At 42.5% G+C, this 23,519-nt stretch overlaps 1 protein-coding gene across 1 annotated transcript in view; it reads left to right on the top strand.

Moving 5' to 3' along the window:
• The first annotated feature begins 392 nt into the window (after positions 1–392).
• The window catches only part of NUP93 (nucleoporin 93), a 99,022-nt gene continuing 75,895 nt past the window's right edge, over positions 393–23,519 (top strand). Inside the window, exons 1-2 of the mRNA XM_031458407.2 lie at positions 393–489; positions 17,364–17,556. Of these exons, the coding sequence (XP_031314267.1) occupies positions 17,378–17,556 (179 nt within the window). The 5' untranslated portion in view covers positions 393–489; positions 17,364–17,377. The remainder of the gene's footprint in view (positions 490–17,363; positions 17,557–23,519) is intronic.

The raw sequence follows: 23,519 nt of genomic DNA, 5'->3' as shown, positions 1-23,519 counted from the left end.
ATCATTACCTTCCTGACAAACTGACAGTGATTTGTTATTTTTTGTTTCTCCCACCAGTCTGAGAACTCCATTAGGGGAGGGATATTGTCTGTCGTGGTCTCCACTTTGCCCCCAGTACCTAGAATAGTGCCTGGCACTCGGATGGCGCTCAGTAAAGGGTAAGAAGTCCGCGCAGGAATTACGGAATCGCTTTCTCAGGCCAGTGCCGACTCTAACCACGTGGGAGGGGTGAGGGCGGTGGTCGCGGGCGTGCAGGGAGTGACAACTCAGCCCAAAGCCCCGCCCCCACCCCGCCCCGCCCCGCCCCCAATCCCGCCGGTGTCCGTGTCCTCCTCCACGGGTCTCCATAAAGTTCATTTGGCGGCGCGCCGCGCGGGGCCTTCTGGGAAGGCCGGCCTTGACCAATCAGGAGGCGCGGGCGAGCGGCGCGAGAAGCGGCGGCCGCGTTCTTCAGCCGGGACCTGAGCGGCGACACGGCTGCAGCGCCAGGTAAGGGTGTCTGAGGCCGCGTCCTTCCTGCTCAGGTCATGTCCTTGAACCCAGGGCCCCGTGGCTGGGCGGGGTCCGGTCCCCAGCTCGGAGCCGTGCTGCTCACACTTCCCGTTCGCCTCATGGCAGCCGGCATGCCTGACGCCGGCGACAGCGCCCTGCCGAACCGCCCACTATTATAGCGTAGAGCTGCGGTCGGGGAGTACCTGCTCTCTGTCCTCTTTCTGAATACGGAGCCACGGCCTTCCGAATGCCCTCCTCCACCACTACAGCGCTCTGCCACGGTGCGCCACGCCCACCGCTGCCCCGGGAGCCCACCCTATGCTGGATCGGCCACCCCTCCCCACCACCGCAATCCGCTTGACCACCTCGTTGACCGCGCCCTTCCAACTCGCTCGCCCCTCAGCATACACCCTGTAGGGAGACGTTGCCCTCCGAGGAGAGGGATCTTTGGGGCGAGGGTGACGATCTTGTGAGCCTTGGCCTATCTCCTCTGCATCCAGGGGAATGCTCCTTCCCACCCAGGGAAATGCTGGTGATTAGAACCTGGAGATGGCCTGCTCATTCTCTGCACTCACAACACCCCATCCTCTGCAAAGGCAGTGCTTACGTTTACTGGGTCTCTTTTTTAAAAATTACGAGGCCTACCACAGGGGTCTTTTTTTCAAAGGTTGGACGACCCATTGACAGCCGCTGGTCGGGATTTGCTCCTCTTGTCAGGTGTGAGGAGGTTTTTTGCTTTTGTTTTTTACCGAAATGTCTTTCAGCATGAGTAAGGGTCACGTTTCTGTTCTTTTTGGGGGACGTGAGAGGGTGTCCTTGGGCATCATAGTTTTTTTCTTCCTTTCACCTGTTCTTTGTGCATTTGTGTTTGAGACATTTTCAGTTTTTATTTATGGTGATCCCACTCAAGGCCCATAGTTCTAAGTACCTATAAATTAGGCTAACAGATCCCACATTTATATCTCCAGCCTGGGCTTCTTTCTTGACCTATATCCAGCTGCCTACTTAATATCTCCACTAAGATTGTTGGTTGGGAGCTCAAACTGAACATGTCAAGATAGGGCTAGCAAGCTCCCCTCCACCTCTCTTCCTAGACTTCTCTTCTTGCTGTATTCTTCCCCCTCTTCTCAGTGATGTAAAAGGCTCTGACCAATAACCTTTGAGTCATCCTTGACTGCTTTCTTTCTTACTCCACATTCATTGCTTGACACCCTAGGCCGAATCATCAACACCTGTCACCTGGGTTATTGAAATAGTCTCCCATCTGGTCTCCTGGCTTCTGCCCTGGCCCCTGTTTTCAGCACAGCAACTAGAAGGATCCTTTTCAAACACAAGTCAGATTATGTCACTCGTTTACTTAAAAAACCTTCTACTGGGTCCCCATTTCTTTTAGAGATGAACTCCTTACAGTGAGCTATAAGGCTTTTCATAATCTGACCCCCTCTTACTTTCCCACTTTTATTTTCTGGTACCCTCCCCTTCCACGTGGCGGACATGCTTTAGTCTCAGGACCCTTGTGCTTGCGGTTCAGTATTCATATGATCTGCTCACTTTCAAGTTTTTATTCAAGGGTCGCCTGGTGAGGCTTCCTCCACTTCCTATCTTCCTTTATCACTTTAGTTGTTCTTATATTTTACTTGTTTAGCTTGTGTATTTCTTGTTTTCCTCCTCTAGAAGGTGAAGGGAGGACTTTTATCTGTTTTGTTCCCTAATGTATCCCCAGCACCTAGACCTGGCATACAGTAGGTGCTCAATAAACAGGAAGTAAATCCATGCTCCTGGCACCATTCCAGGCTTGAGGATGCAGTGGTGAATGAGAGGCATGTGATCACTGAGCTGCTGTCTCTGTCGAGCACACCACCAGCAGTAAACACACAGGTGTAACATGTAGTGTCAGGGCTGTTTTTTAAAAAGAGGACAAGGATACCTGAACAAAGACCTGACTGAAATCAGAGAGGGGTATATCTAGAGGAAGAGCACTCCTGGAAGGAGAGCAGCAAGTGCAGATACCACAAGGTGGGAACATTGGCGATGTGGTGAACTCGAGGGTCTGAACCTGCTTCTTGATGGAATTAAGTACAAAATAAGGTAGAGGGAAAGATGGATGTGCCAAGGAGAGGGAGTTATCAGAGTAAAGACCCCGAGGTGAGGATCCGAGGTGTGTTCAGGAACAGGTCACTTTATCCAGCACACATTTATTTGGTACCTTTTATGTGCCAAGCTTAGCAGCTGAGGGTTCTAGCTGAGCAGTCTGTGGACCTTACCCTATAGGAATTCTCCATGTAGAAAGGGAGACAGACTTGGGAGGAAATCATCACAACCCTTCCAACTGTCCAGGAAAGAATAGTAATAAGGTTCAGAATAGTGTGGAAGGGGTTTCGGGTAGGTAGGACTGTCCCAGCTGACTTTGCAAGATACATAGGAGTTCCCGTGAGACAGGGTAGGTTTGTGTTATAGTAAGGTGTGCTCCTGCATGTGCCGGGGTTTGAAGGGAGGAAGCAGCATGAGGCACCCCAAGGAGTAGCAAATTGCTCAGATATCTTTGGGGGAAGGGCAGAAGGAGATGAGGATGGTAAGGGTGACAGTGCCCATTCTTTGGAGGGTACCCTGTTTGGCTGTGTCAAAGCATGAGCCCTTCCTCCTGTAGGGGATGGAAGGTGTCCCATGGGGATAAAGGCAGGGGGAACATTTCAGAAAGACCTCTCTGGCCAAGGGGAGGGTCGATTAGAAGACTGACTGTTGAGGTAATGAGGAGAAAAGCATGAGGTTAGAGTGGGGGCAAAGGAGATGAGCATTCAACTTTGCAAAAGGTTTGAGAGGTAGACCTGGAGATTGGCTGGATGCTCGGGAGAGCCTGAGGTGACTCCCAGGTGGTTTCTGGCTGAATTGATTGGGTGCTGATTGTTTTACCAAGAGAGAATGGAAATGCAGGAGGGGGAAATAGTGAGGCTGGTGATGGAGGTGGTAGCTAAGAGGAGAGAGAAGTGAGGTGTTTGGAGTATGTATAGTTTGAGGCACCCATTGGTCAGCCAGGTGTAGAGATGTCAGGTGGACAGTGGAAATATTGGCCTGGGGATAGAGCTAGGCTGAGCATAGATGTGTGGAAGTCACGTTTGTTTTGATAGATCAGGGTCCTTGCCTGGGCCCAGAGAGACCCCAGGGGTCCTTAGATGGACTTTCTTGGTCAGGGCAGCATTGTGCCTTCTGACTCTCCATGCTCAAGAGTATGTGTGGTTCTGTTGTAGCACATGTGTATGTGAACAGATTCAGAGATGTCTGTAGCCATGTGGAAGATTAATGGCCTCTGGTAGTTGTAGCCATGGAGTTCATTGTAGTTGAAGCCATGGCCCAGGTGGATGTTACCCAGAGAAATATATAGTGGGAGAAGAGGAGGGTAGAGGCTTGGCATTTGAGGGGTGGGTAGGTAAAGAAACCACAGCAGAGGAGCCTGGGAGGGAGGAGCTGGAGAAGCAGGAGGAGAACCAGGAGAAGGTGGCATCTCCAAGTCAAGGGAAAGAGAGTTTCAGGAAGAAAGGAATGGTCAGGGTGTCGAAGGCTGTGAGAAAGGAAAGAATGAAAGTCCATTGGATTTGGCAGTTAGGTCATTGGTGAGTGCTGAGGAATTCAGGAGATGGGAGGGAGGCAAGCAGAACTTAGATTGCGGTTGGTGATCAGCGAGTGAGATGTGACAAAGGATGGCTATCTCTTTGTGAAGTGAGTGGGAGACAGAGGAGGACGGTGTTGAGAATTTTTTTTAAATGAACTTTTTATTTTAGAATTGTTTCAGATTTATAGAAAATATGCAAGATAGGACAGGGTTCTCTGTACTCATCCAGTTTTCCCTATTGATGAGAAATTATTTTAGGGAAGAAGAGATCTAAATTCTAGGAGAAGGAACCAGTGACAGTGGATAAAAGGACAGCCATCACTTCCTGAGCTCTGGCTGTGTGCGAGTCTCTGCCATGGGCTTTACTTGTATAATCTAATGCCATCCTCATGGCAGCCCTCTGATGTCCAAGCCTACTCCCTTCCCTGTCTTCCTCATTTCGGTAAATGGTGTCTTCACTGTCTGAGTAACTCAGGCCTAAAACCTTGGCATTATGCTTGACTTCTTTCTCCTCTCACATCAGCCATTCATATCTACACTAAATCTTCTCTTAAAATACACACATGAATCAGACCATTTTTTGTCTCTTCCCCCACTATCACCCTGGTCCATGCCAGTCTCATGTATTACATCTGGGTGATGGAGTAGCCTGCTGACTGGCCTCCCTGGTCTTACTTTGTCCTCCTGACCCCAACCCCAAGTCTGTTCTGTGCACAGCAGTGGAAGTGAACCTTAGAGAAGGCTCACGCCTTCACTGGCTACCATCACACCTAGACTGAAATCCAAAGTCCTTACCTGGTGCTGGGAAGCTGACATGATCTGACCCTGCCCCGACCCCTTCTCCCACCACCCTTGCCCAGGATTATGTGCTTCAGCCATGTGGCTTCCTGCTCTTCAGTACACTTCTGCAAAATACACTTCTGCCTTGGGGCTTTTGTATTTACTGTTTCCTTGACATGAACATTCTTCCCCCAAATACCTACATAGCACACCTCCTTTACTTCATTCAGGTCTATGCTCAAAGGTTTCCCTTTAAAAGAAGCTTTTCAGAACACACCAGCTAAAGCAGTTAAACAGTCCACTCTGCCACATCCTCCTATTTTATCTCCTTTGTAGCACTTGTCAACACCTGGCATCATTTGTGTATTTGTTTATTCTTTTTTACTGTCTGTCTTGTAACAGACATCAGCTCCCTGAAGCTGGGAACCTCGTCTGGTTTTTCCACAGCTCCATCCCCATTGCTTTGCACAAATAGTACCTAGCATGTGGTAGATGCTCAATAAGTATTTCTTAAATGAATGAAGGAAAGAAGGAAGATGGGGCTCTAACTTTGGTGGACTTTACAAGGTCAACATAAGAATTTAGAAAGTGAGTCATTAGACAGTTAGGAGGTTTGTAGAAGGTTATTCTGGCAGTGACTATATTGAGGATCTAGCTGCTGTTTAAGGGCACTGTTGGAGATACATTTTTTTTTTTTAGTAAAGCTGTAAAATACTTTAAGCTGTTTGGGAGAGAATATTAATAGACAATAATACAAGGGAAATGAGAATGATGTCAGCAGGATGGCAGAGTAAGAGGTCCTGATGCTTGTCCCCCCCACAAAAACAACAAAAACAGCACATAAACAACTGTACATTGACAAAAATAGCTCTGTAAGAGCTCCAGAGTGAAATAAGGAGGCTGCAGAAACCCTGTGGAGCACAAAAACAGAGGATTGGCTGTGTAGAAATGTGTAAGGCAGATAAATAAATGGACTAGAGAGTTTCAATGAGGGGAGATTCCTGTGGGATGGGGATCGAGGAAACCATTTGGTAGGTAGGACTTGAATTGGTGGTAAAAATGATAGCTAATATTTGAGTGGTTACTGGGTGGCAGGCAAGGGAGGTACAACTGTTTATCCATTTTACAAGCAAGGCCCAGAGGGAGTAATTAACTTGCTCGAAGTCACCCAGCTAGAGAGTAGAGTTCCTGGCTGGATCTCAGGGGTGCAGTGGAAGATGAGTAGATGTTCCTGGTTGCAAAAAATGGCGTGAGCAAGGGCACAGAGCAGAGATGTACGAGGATGGCCAGGGACAGAGTACATCAGGTAACTACGCAGGGTTTCCCTAAGAGCAGTGCTGCATCTAGATCCCGTGAATGGGAGGCATTGAGGGCTTTTGAGCAGGAGCAACATAGGGAAAGTGATGATGACCACAGTACACAGAGTTGGGAGGGACTAGAAGAAGTGCGCACATCTAGCAAGATGGAAGAGATTGAAGTCTGGTCTTGTGTGGTGATGTGGATGGAAGCAACAGTTAGACTAGCCTTATTGTGCTAATCATTTTGCAGTATATATGTCTATCAGATCATTGTGTATGCCTTAAAATTATACAGTGTTATATGTCAGTTATGTCTCAATAAAGCTGGGAAAAGAAAAGAAGCAACAGAAGACACTGCAAAAATGAAACATCCCTTGCTATCTAAATCTGTTTAGGTTATGAGAGTTTTGGAGAGTGAGGGATATATGTTGTCTGAATCTATGGTCTTTGGTTTCCTGAGATTTTGTTAGGGAGTAGCAGTAGTTTGGATAATGAGGAATAATAGCTACCTGCTTTCTCTCGAAAATGTATCTGCATATGTTTTGGTTCTTGAGTCTGGAGAGCGGAGAATACCTGTAAAGAAACAATCCAAGGTCACATACAGAGGCAACGGGAAGGGAGAGTTAGAATCTGAGAGAAGCCAGGACACAGGTCAGGGATGGGGGTGTTGGGAGGGCAGCTGATGATGGTGGTGGTGGTTGTGAGTGGATAACTGCACTTTGAGACATACTGGGTGTGACAGTTATGGGTTTGAGTGGAAATGCGCAGGCAGTGCCTGGGGACTCCAGGGTTGGAGTATGAGTGCAAGAAGCAGAGCTGGGGTGTGGACTTTACATCCATTGCCATCCAGGATTCTGGGCAGCGGTGAGACAAACACTCTGAAACAGGGAGTTTAGAGCAGTTTTTAAATGAATAAGTTATTAAAATTTGAAAAGGTCATGTACACTTACGGGAAAAAATTCAGATTGACAGAGGGTATAAAGTGGAAAGTAGAAATCTCCCACTCATAGCTTTGCTCTCTCTCTGCAGGTAATGCTAAGTTTCTTGCTGTGTTGATGTTATGTTTCTTGCTATTTCTTCTGAATGCTATCTGTGAACAAACCTGTGTGTGTGTGCGCGCACCTGTGTGTGTAGAAAGAGAAAGCAGCTTAATGAATTTTTAAATATTTATTCACTCATGTGACTACCACCCATGTTGAGATATAGAATATTTCCAATACCCCAGGATCTTAGCTTGGGCTGCCGTATAAACTACCATAGCCTGAGTGGCTTAAACAACAGAAGTTTGTTTTTTCACAGCTCTGAAAGCTGTAAGTCTGAGACCAGCATGTCATGTGGTTTGGTTCTGGTGAGGACCCTCTACCTGGCTTGTAGATGGCCGCCATCTTGAATGTGCTCACATGTTCTTTCCTGGGTGAATGTGTGTGTAGAGTGGGGGTGGGAGGTAGAAGAAGGAGCTTTCTGGTGTCTCTTCCTAGTAGGGTACTCATCCCACCATGAGGGTCCCCTCTTTGTGACCTTATCTAAATCTGATTACCTCTCAAAGGCCCCTCCTCCAAATGCCATCAGATTAGGGGTTAGGACTTCAACATATGAATTTTGGAGGGACATGTTTCAGTCTATAGTGCCAGGAAAGTTCTGTTGTGCTCCCTCCCAGTCATTCCCCAACCCTCAGGATAACCAGTGTTCTGATTTCTAGCACCACAGATTAGTTTTTTCTTTTCTTAAAATCCATATAAATGGAATTGTGCGGTACATCTTTTTTTGGTATCTGCTGCTGAAGTTCACTGTTATGTCTGTGAAATTTATCCCTACTGTTTCATGTAGCTGTAGTCTGATCTTTTTCATTGCTGTTTGGCATGCCAGGGTATGACTATACCACCATAAAAAAAACCAAATGGTACAATTCTGTATATACAATGGTTTTAAGATTATTGGGGGGGGGCGGTTTTGCGGCGAGGGACTCAGACTTTTGTTAGAATCTGATAACTGCTATAGTACTTTTCTTATTTTTTTAAAAAAAGTATGCATGTATTTCCAGGGTTCCTGGTGCCTTTGATGCTGGTGTTATGGCCCTGAGGACTAGAAGCCTTCCTTAGTTAACAGCAGGGTTTCTCAGCTTTGCCACTATTGATATTTTGGGCTGGATAATTCTTTGTTGTGGAGGCTGTGCTGGGCATTGTAGGATGTTTAGCAGCACCCCTGGCCTCTGTCCTCTGGATGTCAGTAGCACGTAGCCTCTCTGTCCGTTTTGTGACAACCAGAAATGTCTCTAGAAATTGCCAGTGCTCCCAGGGAGCAAAGCTGCCCCTTAGCTGAGAACCATTGGTTTAGAGAGAAGAGCCAGAGCCAAAGCCTTTTGGAGGTAGATGTGTTGATCTGTCCCTGTTGATACCAGCTGTAATATTGGGCAGGTATCATTCCTGAGGTTCTGTATACAGATTAATTTTCATCACTGCTAAAATAGAGCTGCTCCTTCCAAGGACACATTATTATGTGAGTTTAAAGACTGAATTAAAATATCCCACATTTGTAGATTCTTCATGGTAGACAGGACCTCAGAAATCACCTGAGCCAACCCCTACATCTCACTGGTGGTGAAACTAGTCTCCAGAGACGAGGAAGGACCAGTTCAAGGGTCAGAGGGCTGGTGTGGGGCAAAGCCAGGGTAGGGTCCACAGTTCTAATCCCAGGCCTTCTCCTCAGAAAGTTGGTCAGAAAGTAGCCCGTCTGGATACTTTACTTTTCTTTGTGATGCCAGGTTACTTCTCTTTGCCTTTTGAAGATGAAATAGTACGTGTTAGTTTATGTATCAGGAAAGCTGATACCACATACTCCTTACTGCAGACTCTGAGTCACCCAGGCCGGAACTAGTACTGAATCACCCAGGTCTTCATTTCTCTTCTGTCTAGGGTAATTTATTTCAGTTCTTTGTTTTCTCTGAAAATCTACCTTCTGAATAATGACTATGTCTAACTCTTTTACTTAGTCTCTAAGGACTGTAAAGAATGATCCAACAACACATTTTTTTTTTTTTAAATCTTCTTTTCCTTCCTCTTCCAGAGGTGTCTGAAACGATAGTACCTGTTAGGATGTAATTTTCTTTTGGTTGTTGTTGTAATTGACAGCTGACAGATATAGTACAAAGTAGAAAGTAGAATGATATTGTCATTTAACCATAGTTTATATATTCAGAAGAAGAGAGGAGAACAGAACCAGTCTTCAACTTTTGACACCTCCTGTGAGGCTTTCCTCGTTAGTCTTGGTGTTGAACATTCAGCACTGTTCTTTGTTTTAATCCTATTACAGTCTAATTAATAAGAAGGTTTGAGGGCAAGATTGCCTTTTGCAATTTAGTGCTGAATTTCTTTTGAATCACACCTTCATTGTGGAAATTTGGATTTATAGTAAAAAACCATATTTGATAGTGGGGAATTTAAAAATTATAACTGTCTTCCAGAAGTTCTTAATGATATGAAGTTGTGATTAAATTAGCTGTAATTTAGTATCATATATATTTACTAGAAGATTTTTTGCAGCAGACATTTATAGTTAAGTGACAAAAAGTTGCCAAATTGGCAGTTTTGGAAAAAGGCTAAAATAGCATTTTACAGTGACATAAATCAGGAGAGTTTATAAAATACTTTCTGTGTATCATCAACCCCCTGAAGTAGGTAGGCATTATCATCTCCTTTTTAGAGATGAGGAAATTAAGAGGGGAGATTTGGATTTTATTCCAGGGGTAAATCAACCCACCATCAACTTAAGTGAACATTCTAGATTCAAGCCAGATGTATGGGTTCAAAGCCCAGTCTTCTGTTTATCCATCCTGTTTAAAACATTCTTTTTGGATTTACTGTCATATTAAAACTTTAAAAAATAATTGGAAAAAGGAATAACGTTGTACATTTTGAAAAAAAGTATAAATTGAAGTGTCAGTTATTTCCTCTGATATATATGAAATTCACTCTTCTGACAACATCCAAAAACATATAGCAGTGCTAAATATGCATTTTTTAGATTGCAGGATCTTTGTAGTTGAAAGAGATAAATTTTGGGTATGTGGTAAAATTAGAATTCCATGGTGAGTGGTAATAAGTATTGTTTGAGTATATTGACATCCTGCCGGAAAGGTAGCTGGTATCATCTCCCCATGCAAGTCGAGAGAGAGATTCCTTTGACACTAAAGAAAAGACAGATGGCCTTGTCTTTATCCTTTCATCTCTTTCTCAGCCCTTGGTATTTCTTGGATAACTGGGCTGTTTGGATTGTGGGTGATGAGGAAAAGGAAAAACAACATGGGTTGTTGAATATGTTGTGGTGTACTCGCAAAGGGCAGTGAGTGAGTTCCCACTAGCATTCTGTGCTTTAGGTGAAAAGAACATTGGACAGATTTCATCATTTACAAAACACGTTTCTTCCTCCAAATATACTCTGCAAATAAACAGCTTCAGTAGGGAAGGGGAATGACAATAGGCCTACTGTGTCATTCGATCTTTGTAAGTGTTTTCACTGCTAAGACCCAGTGAGGTTGGGTTTGCCAGGGGCACTGGAGCAGGCTAGTGAGAACTCAACTAGGATTTATTTACCAGGTCTAGCTCGGATACCTTTAGCAAACCAGGGCTTGGCAAACTATGGACTGTGGGCCAGAGAGACTGGGGAGAGTTTTTACATCTTTAAATTGTTGGAAAAAATCTAAAGAAGACTGTTTCGTGACACATGAAAATTTTATGAAATTCAAATTTGAGTGGCTATGATTAATTTGTATTGGAGCACAGCCATGCTTGCTTACCTATTATCTGCTTTCAGGCAGAGTTGAGCAGTTGTGATGGAGACTGTCCCATAAAGCCTAAAATGTTCACTGTCCAGCCCTTTACAGAAAAAAAATTTGTGACCCTTGCCCTGAGATGCCAGTCTCAAAGCCTAGAAACTGGGAGAGTTTGGTAGACAGGTCTGGGATGGATGGCTGTAAGGCTCTTCATACTTTCCTTTGTTTTCTGTCAGCTTGCAGTCTTTCCAGGCACCTGTTATCAGGAGAATATCCTGAAAGGAACATAGGCTAGAGTCAAGAGAACTAGTAACAGCCATTTCTGGAATGATCCAGTGTGCTTTAAGACAGTCATGGTTCTCCAGCTTGGGAGTCCACAAAGCAAGTGAAAAGACGTGTTCTACTTGTGACTGATGCTTTAAAAGAAAAGCAACTAATGAACTGGTAATTAATACCAGAAAGTAGATGTGTAGTCATTTTAATACAATAAATGTGAATACTCTGAGAGACTGGAATCAGATCACCTGCAAAATCCTGAAGGCGCTGCTCTGAGAACCCTGATTTTAAGTGGTCTAGAAGTGCTCAGCAGTTGGAATATTTATGTGTCTACTTATAAGGGAAAAATACTCTTCCTGTGTTTTCTTTCCTCTCACACTTCAGCACCTCCACTTCTGACACCAGATATTTGGATTTTTCACACATCAAGCAAGTCTCAGATTCTCTGGACACCCGCTGGGTACCCTACAATTTAACTCAATTCTGACACTGTCTACCTGCAGATAGCGTCAGATCCCATAGGTTAAGGGTTCAGCCTCATTAGACCACACTACCCCCCACCCTCACCTCCCCACTTCAGATGCCAGTTGCCAGGTCCAGGTTGTTAGCTATGCTTCTGACCAACTGGCTACAGATCAAAGGTTCTCACAGTCACCACCTCCACCACCACCCCAGGTTTGATTAATTTACTAGAGCAGCTCACAAATCTCAGAGAAACACTTAACATTCACTAGTTAGTTATAAAGGATACAGATGAACTGCCAGATAAAGAAGTACCTAGGATATGGTCCGGAAGAGTCCTTAGCACAGGAGCTTCTGCCCCTATGGAACTGAGCTGTGCCATTCTCCCAGCATGTGGATGCATTCACCAACCCAGAAACTCATCAGACCTCATTATTCAAGAGTTTTTATAGAGCTTAATCTGCAGCCCCCCCTTCTCCTTCCCAGAGGTTAAGGGGGTGGGGCTGAAAGTTCCAACCCTCTAATCACTTGGCCTTTCTGGGGACGAGCCCCATCCTGAGGCTACCTAGCATAGCCCCTCCAAGTTGCCTCTTTTACATAAACTTGGGTGTGCTTAAGAGGGGACTTCTCGTGATTTACAAAAAACTCCTAACTTAATGCCATATGATATTGCTTATATGTCGAATCTAAAAAAAAGGACACAAATGAACTTATCTACAAAACAGAAACAGACTCACAAACACAGAGAACAAACTTATGGTTACCAGTGGGTAAAGGAGGTGGGAAGGGTTAAATCAGGAGTTGGAAATTTACACCTCTTGGGGAGTGATGGAAATGTTAGTTGTCTTAGTTGTGGTGGTAGTTTTATTGTTGTATACATCTGTCAAATTTCATTAAATTGTACATCTGAAATATGTGTAGTTTACTATGCAGGAATTATACCACAGTAAAGGTATTTTAAAAGAACCCCCAAAACTCCTAACTTCAAGGCATTCCAAGGGTTTTAGAAGCTTTGTGCCAGGAATCTGGGGACAAAGAACAAATTTATTTCTTATACTACACTACTCTTTTCTGGCTTGATTATTTAACAGGGTTATATTGGGAATATGGAAATGACCATTTTAAAGTTCATTTTTATCCTATATGCAATTTGAGGCTTTTTTTCTCTTTGTTAAGGATGTTTATGTGCCTGGAAGGAGCATTTTTTTGGACACTGAGTGACAGGTGAATGCTGACTAATTAGAGGAAATGAAAGTCTGCCTAGCCCTTGGTTTTAGCTATAGGTAGGAGCTATCTCTATAAAGCTGTGGGCTTTAATTTTTTCCTTTAGTTAATTTTCTTAGCATCCTCTATGTGTGGTGAAGAAGTCTGGGTCTTGGGAACTTCCCACTAAGAGCATCTACCATTTCTAACATGCCTGCAGCCTCTGAAAAACAGTGGGTCATGGTCCTTTGTTAGTTGGGGGGAACTTTTTTTATTGACGTTTGATGCACAATCAGAAGAGTACATAAGTCATGAGTCTAGCTCCATGAGTGTTCTCAAAGTGAACACATTATTAAGCAGCACCTAGAATTAAAAAAAAAAAAAAAAAAAAAAGTACCAGCACCCCGGGAGCCTTGTTTCTGTCCCTCTCCCTGCCAGAGGATAACCAGTCTTGCCTTCTAACAGCAGTGGTAAGTTTGCCCTTCATTTTAAGGCTTACAGTTGCCCAGGTGTTTGAGGAGGTCTGTTAAAGCTCAGTAGGACTTCTGCTCAGAGGCACGGAGAGCAGTTTGTTGCTCAGAGTGCTGATGCACTGTGATGCTTTCTGAAGCACCTTTCATTGTTTCCAGAGGCCTCTCAGCAATCAGGCTCAGGGTCACTGTTGGCAGAAAGGAGTCCTGGTGCCGTGGGTCTACCTTGCTGGCCTTTTCCTGTCCAGCCCCAGTTTTGCCGCATTGATTTTTCCACATCCCACTTCCATGGGTTCTCAGTGTGGCCTCTTCTGGCTTCTTCCTCCATACCTCCCCAAACGTGCAGCTGGCATCCCACCTCCACATGTGTCCTGGCCAGATTTTCCCAATGCAAAGCTTGGACTTCACCCTCACGCCTCCCCTCCCCCCAATCATTTTAGTTCTCTCTTTGGACAGAGCTTATTTTCATGATCACTTTTCAGTATCTTGGGTCAAAATTGGTATTTGTTTGGTTTAACTCCTATATTTTGTGACTAAATTGATATTTATCTTTAAATTTATGAAAGTAACCATACATTTAAAAATTTTAATGAAATGGGATGATGACTACATCAAAGTATAGATTTGGAAACTTTAATAACTTTGTAAATTAATTTCCACTGGTTGAGTTAGAGTGCAGGACAGATCCAGTTTTCCTCAAATACGGTATTATACATCTCTCTCTTCTCGCAGACGGACAGACATGGAACAAGCTTATTTTCTACTCTGAAGTTATGTAGCACAATTCTTCCTATATGTATATTTCTTCTTTTAGTTTGGAATTTGTTCACCTGAAAACTGGCTCTTTCTTCTAAAATACTGTTTTTTGTCTGGCTATTTAGAGGGAAAGCACTAGTCTGGACCACGTGTGATCTGAATTCATGCCATTTATACTGCCACTGCCTTATGCTGTGCAGCCTCAGAAATGTTAAGTATCAGTTGGTAGTCAGAAGGGAATGTTTTTGCTCTGGTCTTTGGTTGCCAGTGGGTGCTATTTGGCAAGGGTGTGTAGGAAGCCTTGGAGAAGAACAGATTCTCCACAAACATAAGAATAAAACTCCTATTCATTCAACAAAAGAATACCTACTATGTGCTAGGCACTGTTCTAGGAACTTAAGGTTCATCAGTGAACAAAAATCCCTGCCCTTGTGTAGCTTACATTCTAGCTGGGGTGACAGACATTAAGGGAGATGGGGGAGTGCTGGGAGTGGTTGCAGGTTGCACTCTTAAATATTTTGTTCTAGGTTGTCATCAAAGGCTAGGTGACAGTTTAGCTGAGAGAGATAGGGACTCAGCCACGAGCATATCTAGGAGAGGAGCGTCCCAGGTAGAGCAAATAGGGAGTACAAAGCTCTAGGGCAGGAGGGTGCTTGAAGTGTTGGGGGACCAACGAGGAGGCCTCAGGGTGGCTGGAGCCCAAGAAAGGAAGAGGGGCAGGGCTGGAGATGAGTCTGGGAGGTAAGGAGAGGCGAGTTGCTTCTGTAGGGCTTCACTCGGTAAGAGACGTTTAAACAGAGGATGGATGTGATCAGCCTTTAAAAGGATCACTGATTGCTGGTTTGAGAAGAAAATGTAGGAGGCAAGGGCTGAAGCCAGGAAACCAGTTGAGATGTGATAGTGACTTGGATGGGTGGAGGCGGTGGGAAGAGGTAGATTGTGGATGCATTTGAAGATAGATTTGAAAGGCTTTGTTGGCCTATTGGATGTGGAGTGTGAGTCATGGAGGTCTTCAAGGATTTTGGCCCAAGCAGCTGAGTAAGAGTCCCCACACTGAGAAGTCCAAGAGCAGGTTTTGTAGATGAAAGATTAGAGCTCATTTTGGGGCATAATAAGTTTAGGATGTTGTTTAAAGACTCAGCCTTTAGTTTACTGTGATTAGAATAATTCTGTTTAATTAACTTTAAGAAATCTTATTTATTGGACCATATTAAATTAAATAATGTCTTATTTTGCATTTATTACTTACCCTCAAATCCATCACTTTAAATCTTTATATAGGCAGGTCATTTGAGAAGTTGAGTATTTCCTTTGTCTGAATTTGTCTGATATGAAAATGTTAGGTGTTTCTTCTTCCTTTTTTTCCTTCTTTTAAACATAAAAAAATCTTATTTTATTCAGGGAGTTCCAAAATTTTCCTTACGAAGGAAGAAAAGTATTTCCTTCTCCTTGGCTCTGTTAGACAAATTATTTTTATCTTAGAGTAAAAAAAAATATGGGAGGAAAAGTTAGCATATTACTTTTCTTTCCTCTTTCCGGTGAGCGACCATGTTTCCGGTAGTTCGTAGAATGTCATTGGCCCTGTAGGCTTCTGAGGAAAAACATTTCTCCCTCAGGTAGAGCTGTTGTTTAATAGTGTTACTCTTCTGTTTCTTTCTGCTTCTGTTCCCGAGGATACCTTTCTCATTCTGCCACCCCATTTTCCTATGGGTAGAAATGGCCAGTTACAGACTGATTCTATTAGGTAAAAAAAAGACAATGATTATCCAGAAACTTTAGGTTAAAAGTTTTAGTGTATATAACTTTTTGTCTATAGATTAAAAAGTCCACTTGGCACTTCATGAAGAATACCAAATTTTTTCATGTTTACTCCAGCTGAGCTATTTTTGTTTTAAACTTGTGCCCTTGCCTTTAAAGTTAATGTCCTTTAATGGTCATTTTTTTAGTCCTTTTTCTCCTGCTGTGGATTTATGGTGGAAACCATGCCCTTTTAACATTAACCTGAGCTTCATAGCTGAGATACAATTATATATTACATTAACATTGTGACTACAATTCTAGACCAGAGAGATTTCAAAAGTGCAGTAGAAGCCATCGATTTAAAACAAGGAGGAAAAGTATAATCAACAAGAGCTTAAAGATTTTAGTTCTTTTTTTAAATAAATAATAATTTTATTAATCTCTTAGCAATGTAGTTTTTTAAAATGATGTTGATATTGTTTATTGCCTGTTGATTTAAATAATGTTAGAAGTTTAAAACATTCTTTTGGTCAAGAACCTTGTGGAAAGGATGGTACAGTGTATAGAAGATTCATAAATGTATAATATCCATTAAATATCAACACTGTTCATATGGCTTTTCTTGGTCAATTGTTGGAGAACGAGGTGATCTTGCTAATAATATTCATGGTCTAGAAGCCAGCTACTATTTATATTAGTATAATATAATTATTAGTAGCAATGGTATTTCTAAAAATAGTAGGTATAATAACAATTAAGTCTAATATTCTGAATGTCATATATAACAAAGAGACATGGATTTCTGCTCTCAGGACCCTTGGAAGCTAAAGAATGAGTGAATGGGGACTTGGACATGAATTTTAAAGGACTATCTTTTATGTTAGCCAAGGAACAATTGTGTGAGAATAATACGGGATTAGTCAGAAGACCTGTGTTCTTCTGGTCTCAGTTCAGCCTTATTACAGCAGAGAGTATTATGGGCACAGAACTGAGCTCTGTGGACTGGAGTTGCTTCTTCTGTCTGCTTAAGAGCCTCACAGAGTTGTTGGGAATCATAAGATAAGGGCCTTAGAAATTGCTCTGCCCTCCGGGGGGTAGTATTTTTCTGTCTGAGACCAGTGGAGGGATAGGATGTGCGGTGATGGTTCTTTAAGCCCCCAGAGGTTGCTGCCATGGCTTCTGTTTCCTTGTCAGCTTTAAGTCTTTTGGGGGAGGCCGGAATTCTGGTCTGGGGCTTAGTATCTTTGCATTTGTTCTGGTGGCAGAAATCAATCTTGGGGCTGTCAGTATGCGCAGAAATGATCTATTTCTTCCCAGTCTGACTCATTTTCTCTGTAGGCCTGTTGTTCTTGGGTTATGTTCAGGAACAAATCCTGCTTGTTGATGAGCTGTCTCCTTAACTGTTTACAAAAAGTCCTAGTGTTTCGTCAAGCTTGTGACAGGTTCAGGCAATGTTTGAAGCCTGTATTTCCCTTGATTTGAGTCTCTTCTTCCCCCACCCCCCCACCTAGGATTTGCATCTCCAATGGATACTGAGGGGTTTGATGAGCTCCTTCAGCAAGCTGAACAGCTTGCCGCTGAGACCGAGGGCATCTCAGAGCTTCCCCATGTGGAACGGAACCTCCAGGAGATCCAGCAGGCGGGTGAGCGCCTGTGTTCCCGTACCCTCACTCGCACATCCCAGGAGACAGCAGATGTCAAGGCGTAAGTACTGGTGGGGAGGCAGCACTGGTACTGGGTGGCTCGGGGGCAGGATCTGTTTCTTCTTTCCTGCCTTGAATTGGATGCAGTCTGTAAATGACAGACACAAGCCAGATTCTCAGGAACTGAGAGAGGTTTTGTAAACAGGTCAGCAGCCTTGCTTTGTCTCTCTGCCTCCTGCGTTTTCGAGTCTGTCTGCCTACCAAATTGTGAGCCCTTATCATAGTTAGAGATGATCAGGGTGGGAAAGGGTGAAGAGCTCTGTCATACAGAAACCATCCCAGAAGTTCCTGCTTGAGTTCACTGGCTGTTGGGTCATAAATGGCTCATGTGAGTATATTGGTAAATGTGGGTCACACAGATAAGAGTTACCTTCAAAGTCAGAGAGCCCTCAGCGATGAGCAAAGTTTTTAAGAGCACTTGGAAGAAATTGATGAGCAGTTAGTGACGAGAAGCCATCCAAGTGAGGAGTGATTCCATCTACTTATTGTCAGTGAATCCGGAGGCTACTTCTGAAAGGCCTTGGAAATGCAGTGCCTGCGAATTGATTGTAGAAGGGGAAAGTGAGCCCCAAGAGAGTGCAGCAGGAAAAAGTGCTGACTTGACTGCCTGGCCAGTGGCTGCTGCTGCCACACAACACCAATTGGGTTGTTGATTCCAATTCCATGGACATGTATTTGGGGTCTGCACTGTGCCAGGTATAGGCCATTGCTGGGCATAGTCCTTACCCTCAAGGGGCTTATGATCTGGGGACACAGAAAAAAAATCTTGTCACATTCCATAAAAAATGTGATTTACAAATTACTAACTGTGCATCAGTAAGATTTTGCTTAATCCTCACAACAAATAGTAGGACTGTGGTCCCTGTATTATAGTTGAGTAGTTAAGGTTCATAGAGGGCATGTAACCCTCTCAGATCACGCAGCTAGTGAGTAGTAAGTCAGGATTCAAACCCAGTGAGGCTGACTCCAGACCTTATGCTCTTTTAGCCCTGGTGGAAGGGTCATGGGAAAATAGAGGGATGCTGTTACTTGTTACCTTGCTGGGTATGGAAAGTGGCTGATACTGTGTGGGAGATACTATGTGGGAAATTGTCAGTCTTCTGCTCTGTTTTCATTCCTTGAACTTGAGAAAGACCTAAGTGCTGGTGTTAACATGTTTTGAGTACATAGTAAATGTCACAAGGGGTGAGTATAAGGGCTACATTCTTTTTCCAGCTAATCTTGAGAGCTAAATGTTTTGGCTGCTCTGCCAAGGCAGTGAAGATGTTGTGGAAATTATTCTGTAGGCCTCCTCAGAATTTTACTTTTTTAAATATTAGTAAATTTTGGTTCTATTGGTATTGATAAAGGTATATCAGAGGAACCCTGAGAGGGATTTTTTTTTTTACTATCCAGCTTTGCAGCTCAGTGCAGCCAACTGCTCCCCTACACTGTTCCCCAACACCCCTACCAGCCTTTAGACATTTTTGCTTAACTTGCCCTCCCCACAGGCTCCTACTGCTACTGCTGCTCCTAGTTGCCTGCAGTTACCCTCAGTCTTGAGCATGCAGGCTTTTGCTTGTGTGCAAGGATGCTGCTGGAGCAAAAGGACTGTGATGCTAGCTGAGTTGCTATAGTTATAATTTAATTGCATCAGCTTTACAGCCTATTAAGAGCAAAAAGGGAAAATGTTTTCTTGGTAACAATTATCAGTCATGCTCTTTTTCTTGTAAATTTCCATTCTTCCTCATCTCTTTCTACCTTAAATTCATTATTTTAGGGAGGAGGAAGTTGGAACGTTGAAAGAATGGATAAAGGGTGGGGCAGGTGCTTAAAAAGAAACCAAAAGGCTGATGACTGTATTTTTCCATCTTCTTGATAGGCAGAGACATAAAGTGTGATGTGAATATTTTAGTACAGGATGAGGGCAGAGGAGAGAAGTGAACAGGAAGAATTTTCTTACATGAGATTAATTTTGAAAGAAATTTCTGTCTTCAAGATTTTATTTAAGATTAGATTGTAGATTTAAGATTGAATTGTTCTGTTCTGAAATTCATTTGTGGAAATATACCTTGTTGGATTTTTTATTTTAGGGAACAGATTTGATAGCTTTTTTACATGTATGTGTTTGATATTTTAAATTGTTAAATTTCTTCAGCATAAAGAAGAATATGCTTAACATGTATAAAGGTATAAATCAGTTGGCAGGCTACGACCCAGGAGCTGAATCCAGCCTGCTGCCTGTTGATTTGTTGGGAAAACAGGCACACTTACTTGTGTTTGTGTTATCTGTGCTGCTTTTGTGCTACAGTAGCAGAGTTGAGTAGTTATGACAGGGACTGTATGGCCTGCAAAGCCTGAAGTATTTACTGTCTGCCTTTTACAGAATAAGTTTGCTGACTCCTGGTGTAAATAATAATAGAATGAATGAATATCCCTGTGCATGTTGCTCAGTTAGGACATAGAGCATTGTGAAGCCCTCCCTGGGTACATGTCATCAGTTGCATCCCCCCTCCTTTTCCATTGGAGATGCCTCATTGGGTTTTTGCATTCAGCTCAGAGACCAAGCTACCTAGAGGTGTACAGAGAAAAAGCCAACAATCACTCTCTCCCCCTAACTTTACCCTCCAAGATAATCAGTGTTATTAACTCACTTGTTCGTTCACATTTTTCTTCATATTCATGCAGAGCAAATAAAAAACATTTATTTGCCCAAAGTTATGCAGCAAATTCTAACTTTATTGTGCTAATACTAATAACCTACCTTTTAAAGTATGTACTATTTGTCAGGCATTGTGCCACGTACTTTACATGCATTATATACTTTCTTCTTAAAATGACCCTGTGAAATAAGTGCTACTGTCTCTGTTTTATAACCGAGGAAGCTCAGAAAGCAAGTGGTCACAACCAGAATTCAAATCCAGCCTGAGTGGTAAGGATCCCTCATACTCGTATGGCACTTTCAATTCCCAAAGAATTATCATAGGCGTTCTCCTGACTGTTCTTCAGAGGCAGAGTTTTTCTTCACATTTTAACAAGAGAAAAATGAAGCTTGGAAATGTGATGTCTTCCAGATTTTCAGTCATTGTGACAGGTGGGACTAACCCAGGCCTCCTGACATTTTTCCTGGTCCCCATGTATACTACGGAGAACAGCTTTTGTCCTCCTGTTTTCTTGGGACCTCAGTGTTTGACTCTAGCCTGTGGCTTCTTGCTCAAGAGAAGCTGTCTGGCTTACAAAATTGGGGCAAGTTGAGGGCAGGGAACCTTTGCGTTTTTCCACCCTTAGAAGCTCAGAGTCTCTGGTACAGCCTTTATTTGTAAAACTATCCCTCTTGCAGGTTCCCTGCCTCCTTCATCATTCCTCCCTCCACCTGCCCCCATCAGGGCTTCTTCACAAGCCATGTACTGCACAGTACCTCCAGGCACCAGCCACTTAGATGACCTTTCTCTTCTAATAATTCTAATAGCTGATTTTTAAATTCCAAGGTTCTCAACCTTGGTATGCCTTAAAATTAGTGGGCACTAGATACATTCTCACATGTCACTGGTGGAGATGTAATGCCTGGGGGACAGAATTTGGCAATACCTAGTGAATTTACTCTTGACCTAGCAATCCCACTTCTGGAGATCTATCCCAAAGATACACTGGCAAAAGTACAAAAAGATGTGTACACAAGAATATTTTTTGTAGCATTATTTGTAATAGTGAAAATGGAAAGCAATACCAGCATCCATCAATACGGGACTGGTTGAATAAAAGTGGTTCATGTACATAGTGAAGTGCTTTTCAGTAGTACAAAGGATTGAGAATATACACTGCCATGGAGTGACTCCAGGTCATATTGTTAAGTAAAATAAAAGTGCAAGGTAGAGAAAAGTGCATAGTACTCTCATTTATTTAAGAAAGCAAGTGAAAGAAATCCCATGTTCATGGATTGAAAGGCTGTCTTTTAAGATGTTATTTAGCACTCCCCAAATTGAGCAATAGATTAATGTAGTCCCTGTCAAAAGCTGAGCTGACTTCTTTGCAGAAATTTGCAAATTGATCCCAAAATCCATATGGAAATGCAAGAAACCTAAAATGGCCAAAACAATCTTTTTTTTTAAGTATAATTGACCTACAGCACTATGTTTTTTCCAGGTGCACAGTATAGTGATTCAGTGTTTCTGTACATTACAAAATGATCATCACAGTAAGTCTGGTTACCATCTGTCACCATACAAAGCTATTACAATATTATTGACTATATTCCCCACACTGTACAGTTCGTCCCTGTGACTCATTTATTTTGTAACTGGATGTTTGTACCTCTTAATCTCCTTCACCTATTTGACTCATCCCTCCACCCTTCTCCGCTCTGGCAACCACCCTTTTGTTCTTTGAATGTTCATGAGTCTGTTTCTATTTTGTTATGTTTGTTCATTTATTTTGTTTTTAAGATTCCACATATAAGTGAAATCATATTCTTTAAAGCTTTAAAACTTTAAAATCCTTAGAAAAAAACATAGGTTTAAATGTTCCTGATTTTAGGTAAGACAGAGCTCTCTTACACATGAAACCAAAAGCACAGTTGACAGAATCAAAGTTAGATAAATTGAACTTCATCAAAATTAAAAAACCTTTATGCTATAATGTCCTGTGCTATACAGTATATCCTTGCTATGTATCTATTTTATACATAGTAGTTTGTATCTCTTAACCCCATATCCCTAGTTTGCTCCTCCCCCTTTCCCTCACCATTTTGGTAACCGCTAGTTTGTTTTCAGTATCTACGAGTCTGTTTCTATTTTGCATACGCATTCATTTGTATTGTTTTTTAGATTCTACATATAAGTGATATGCAGTACTTGCATTATTTGTCTTTCCCTGTCTGACTTACTTCACTAGATATAATATTCTCTTGGTCCATCCGTGTTACTGCAAATGGCAGAATTTTTTCTTTTTTATGGCTGAATAATAAACTATTGTGTGTGTGTGCGCATGTGTGTGTATCACAACTTCTTTATTCATTCATCTGTTGATGGACACTTGGGTTGCTTCTGTATCTTGGCTATTGTAAATAGTGCTACTATTAATATTGGGGTGCATGTATCTTTTTGAATTGTTTTCATTTTTTCTGGATATATACCCAGGACTGGAATTGTTGGATCATATGTATGGTAGTTCTATTTTTAGTTTTTTGAGGAACCTCTAGACTGTCTTCCACAGTGGCTGTACCAAAAGACAACCCCGTTTTAAAATGAGGAAAAGATCTGGATAGGCATTTCTCAAGGAAGATGTATTAATATCCGTTAGGCAAATGAAAAGATGCTCAATATCACTAGCCATCAGGGAAATGCAAGTCAAAACCACAATAAGCTACTACTTCACACTCACTAAGATGTCTATAATCAAAAAGATAGATAATAACAAATGTTGGTGACAAGGTGGAAAATATTGCAACTTTCATATACTGTTGGTAGGATTGTGAAGAGATGTAGCCACTTTGGAAGAGTCTAGCAGTTCCTCAGAAAGTTAAATACAGAGTTACCATATGACTCAGCAATCCACATCCAGGTGTATACCCAAGAGAAGTGAAAACAGTTGTCCACACAAAAACCTGTAAGTGAATGTTGATAGCAGCATTACTCATAATCGCCAAAAAGTAGAAGCAATCTAAATGTCTAACAGCTGATTAACTGATCAATAAAAGTGGCATATCCATATAATGAAATACTATTTGACAAGAAAAAAGAATGAACTACTAATACATGCTGAAACATGGATGAACCTTGAACAACATCATGCTAAATGAAGGGAGGCAATCACAGAAGACCACGTATTGTATAGTTCCATTATGTGCAATGTCCACAATATGCAAATCTATAGAAACAGAAAGTAGATTAGAGGTTTCCAAGGGAGTGGATCAATTAGGGGACATAGGGAGTGACTGCTGATGGGTAGGGGGGTTCTTTTCTGAGTGATGAAAATATTCTAAAATCA

Source organism: Camelus dromedarius, chromosome 9, assembly GCF_036321535.1.
Source record: "Camelus dromedarius isolate mCamDro1 chromosome 9, mCamDro1.pat, whole genome shotgun sequence".
Taxonomy (NCBI): domain Eukaryota; kingdom Metazoa; phylum Chordata; class Mammalia; order Artiodactyla; family Camelidae; genus Camelus; species Camelus dromedarius.
Note: the sequence above shows the minus strand (reverse complement) of the source record. Positions and strands in the feature narration are given on the sequence as shown.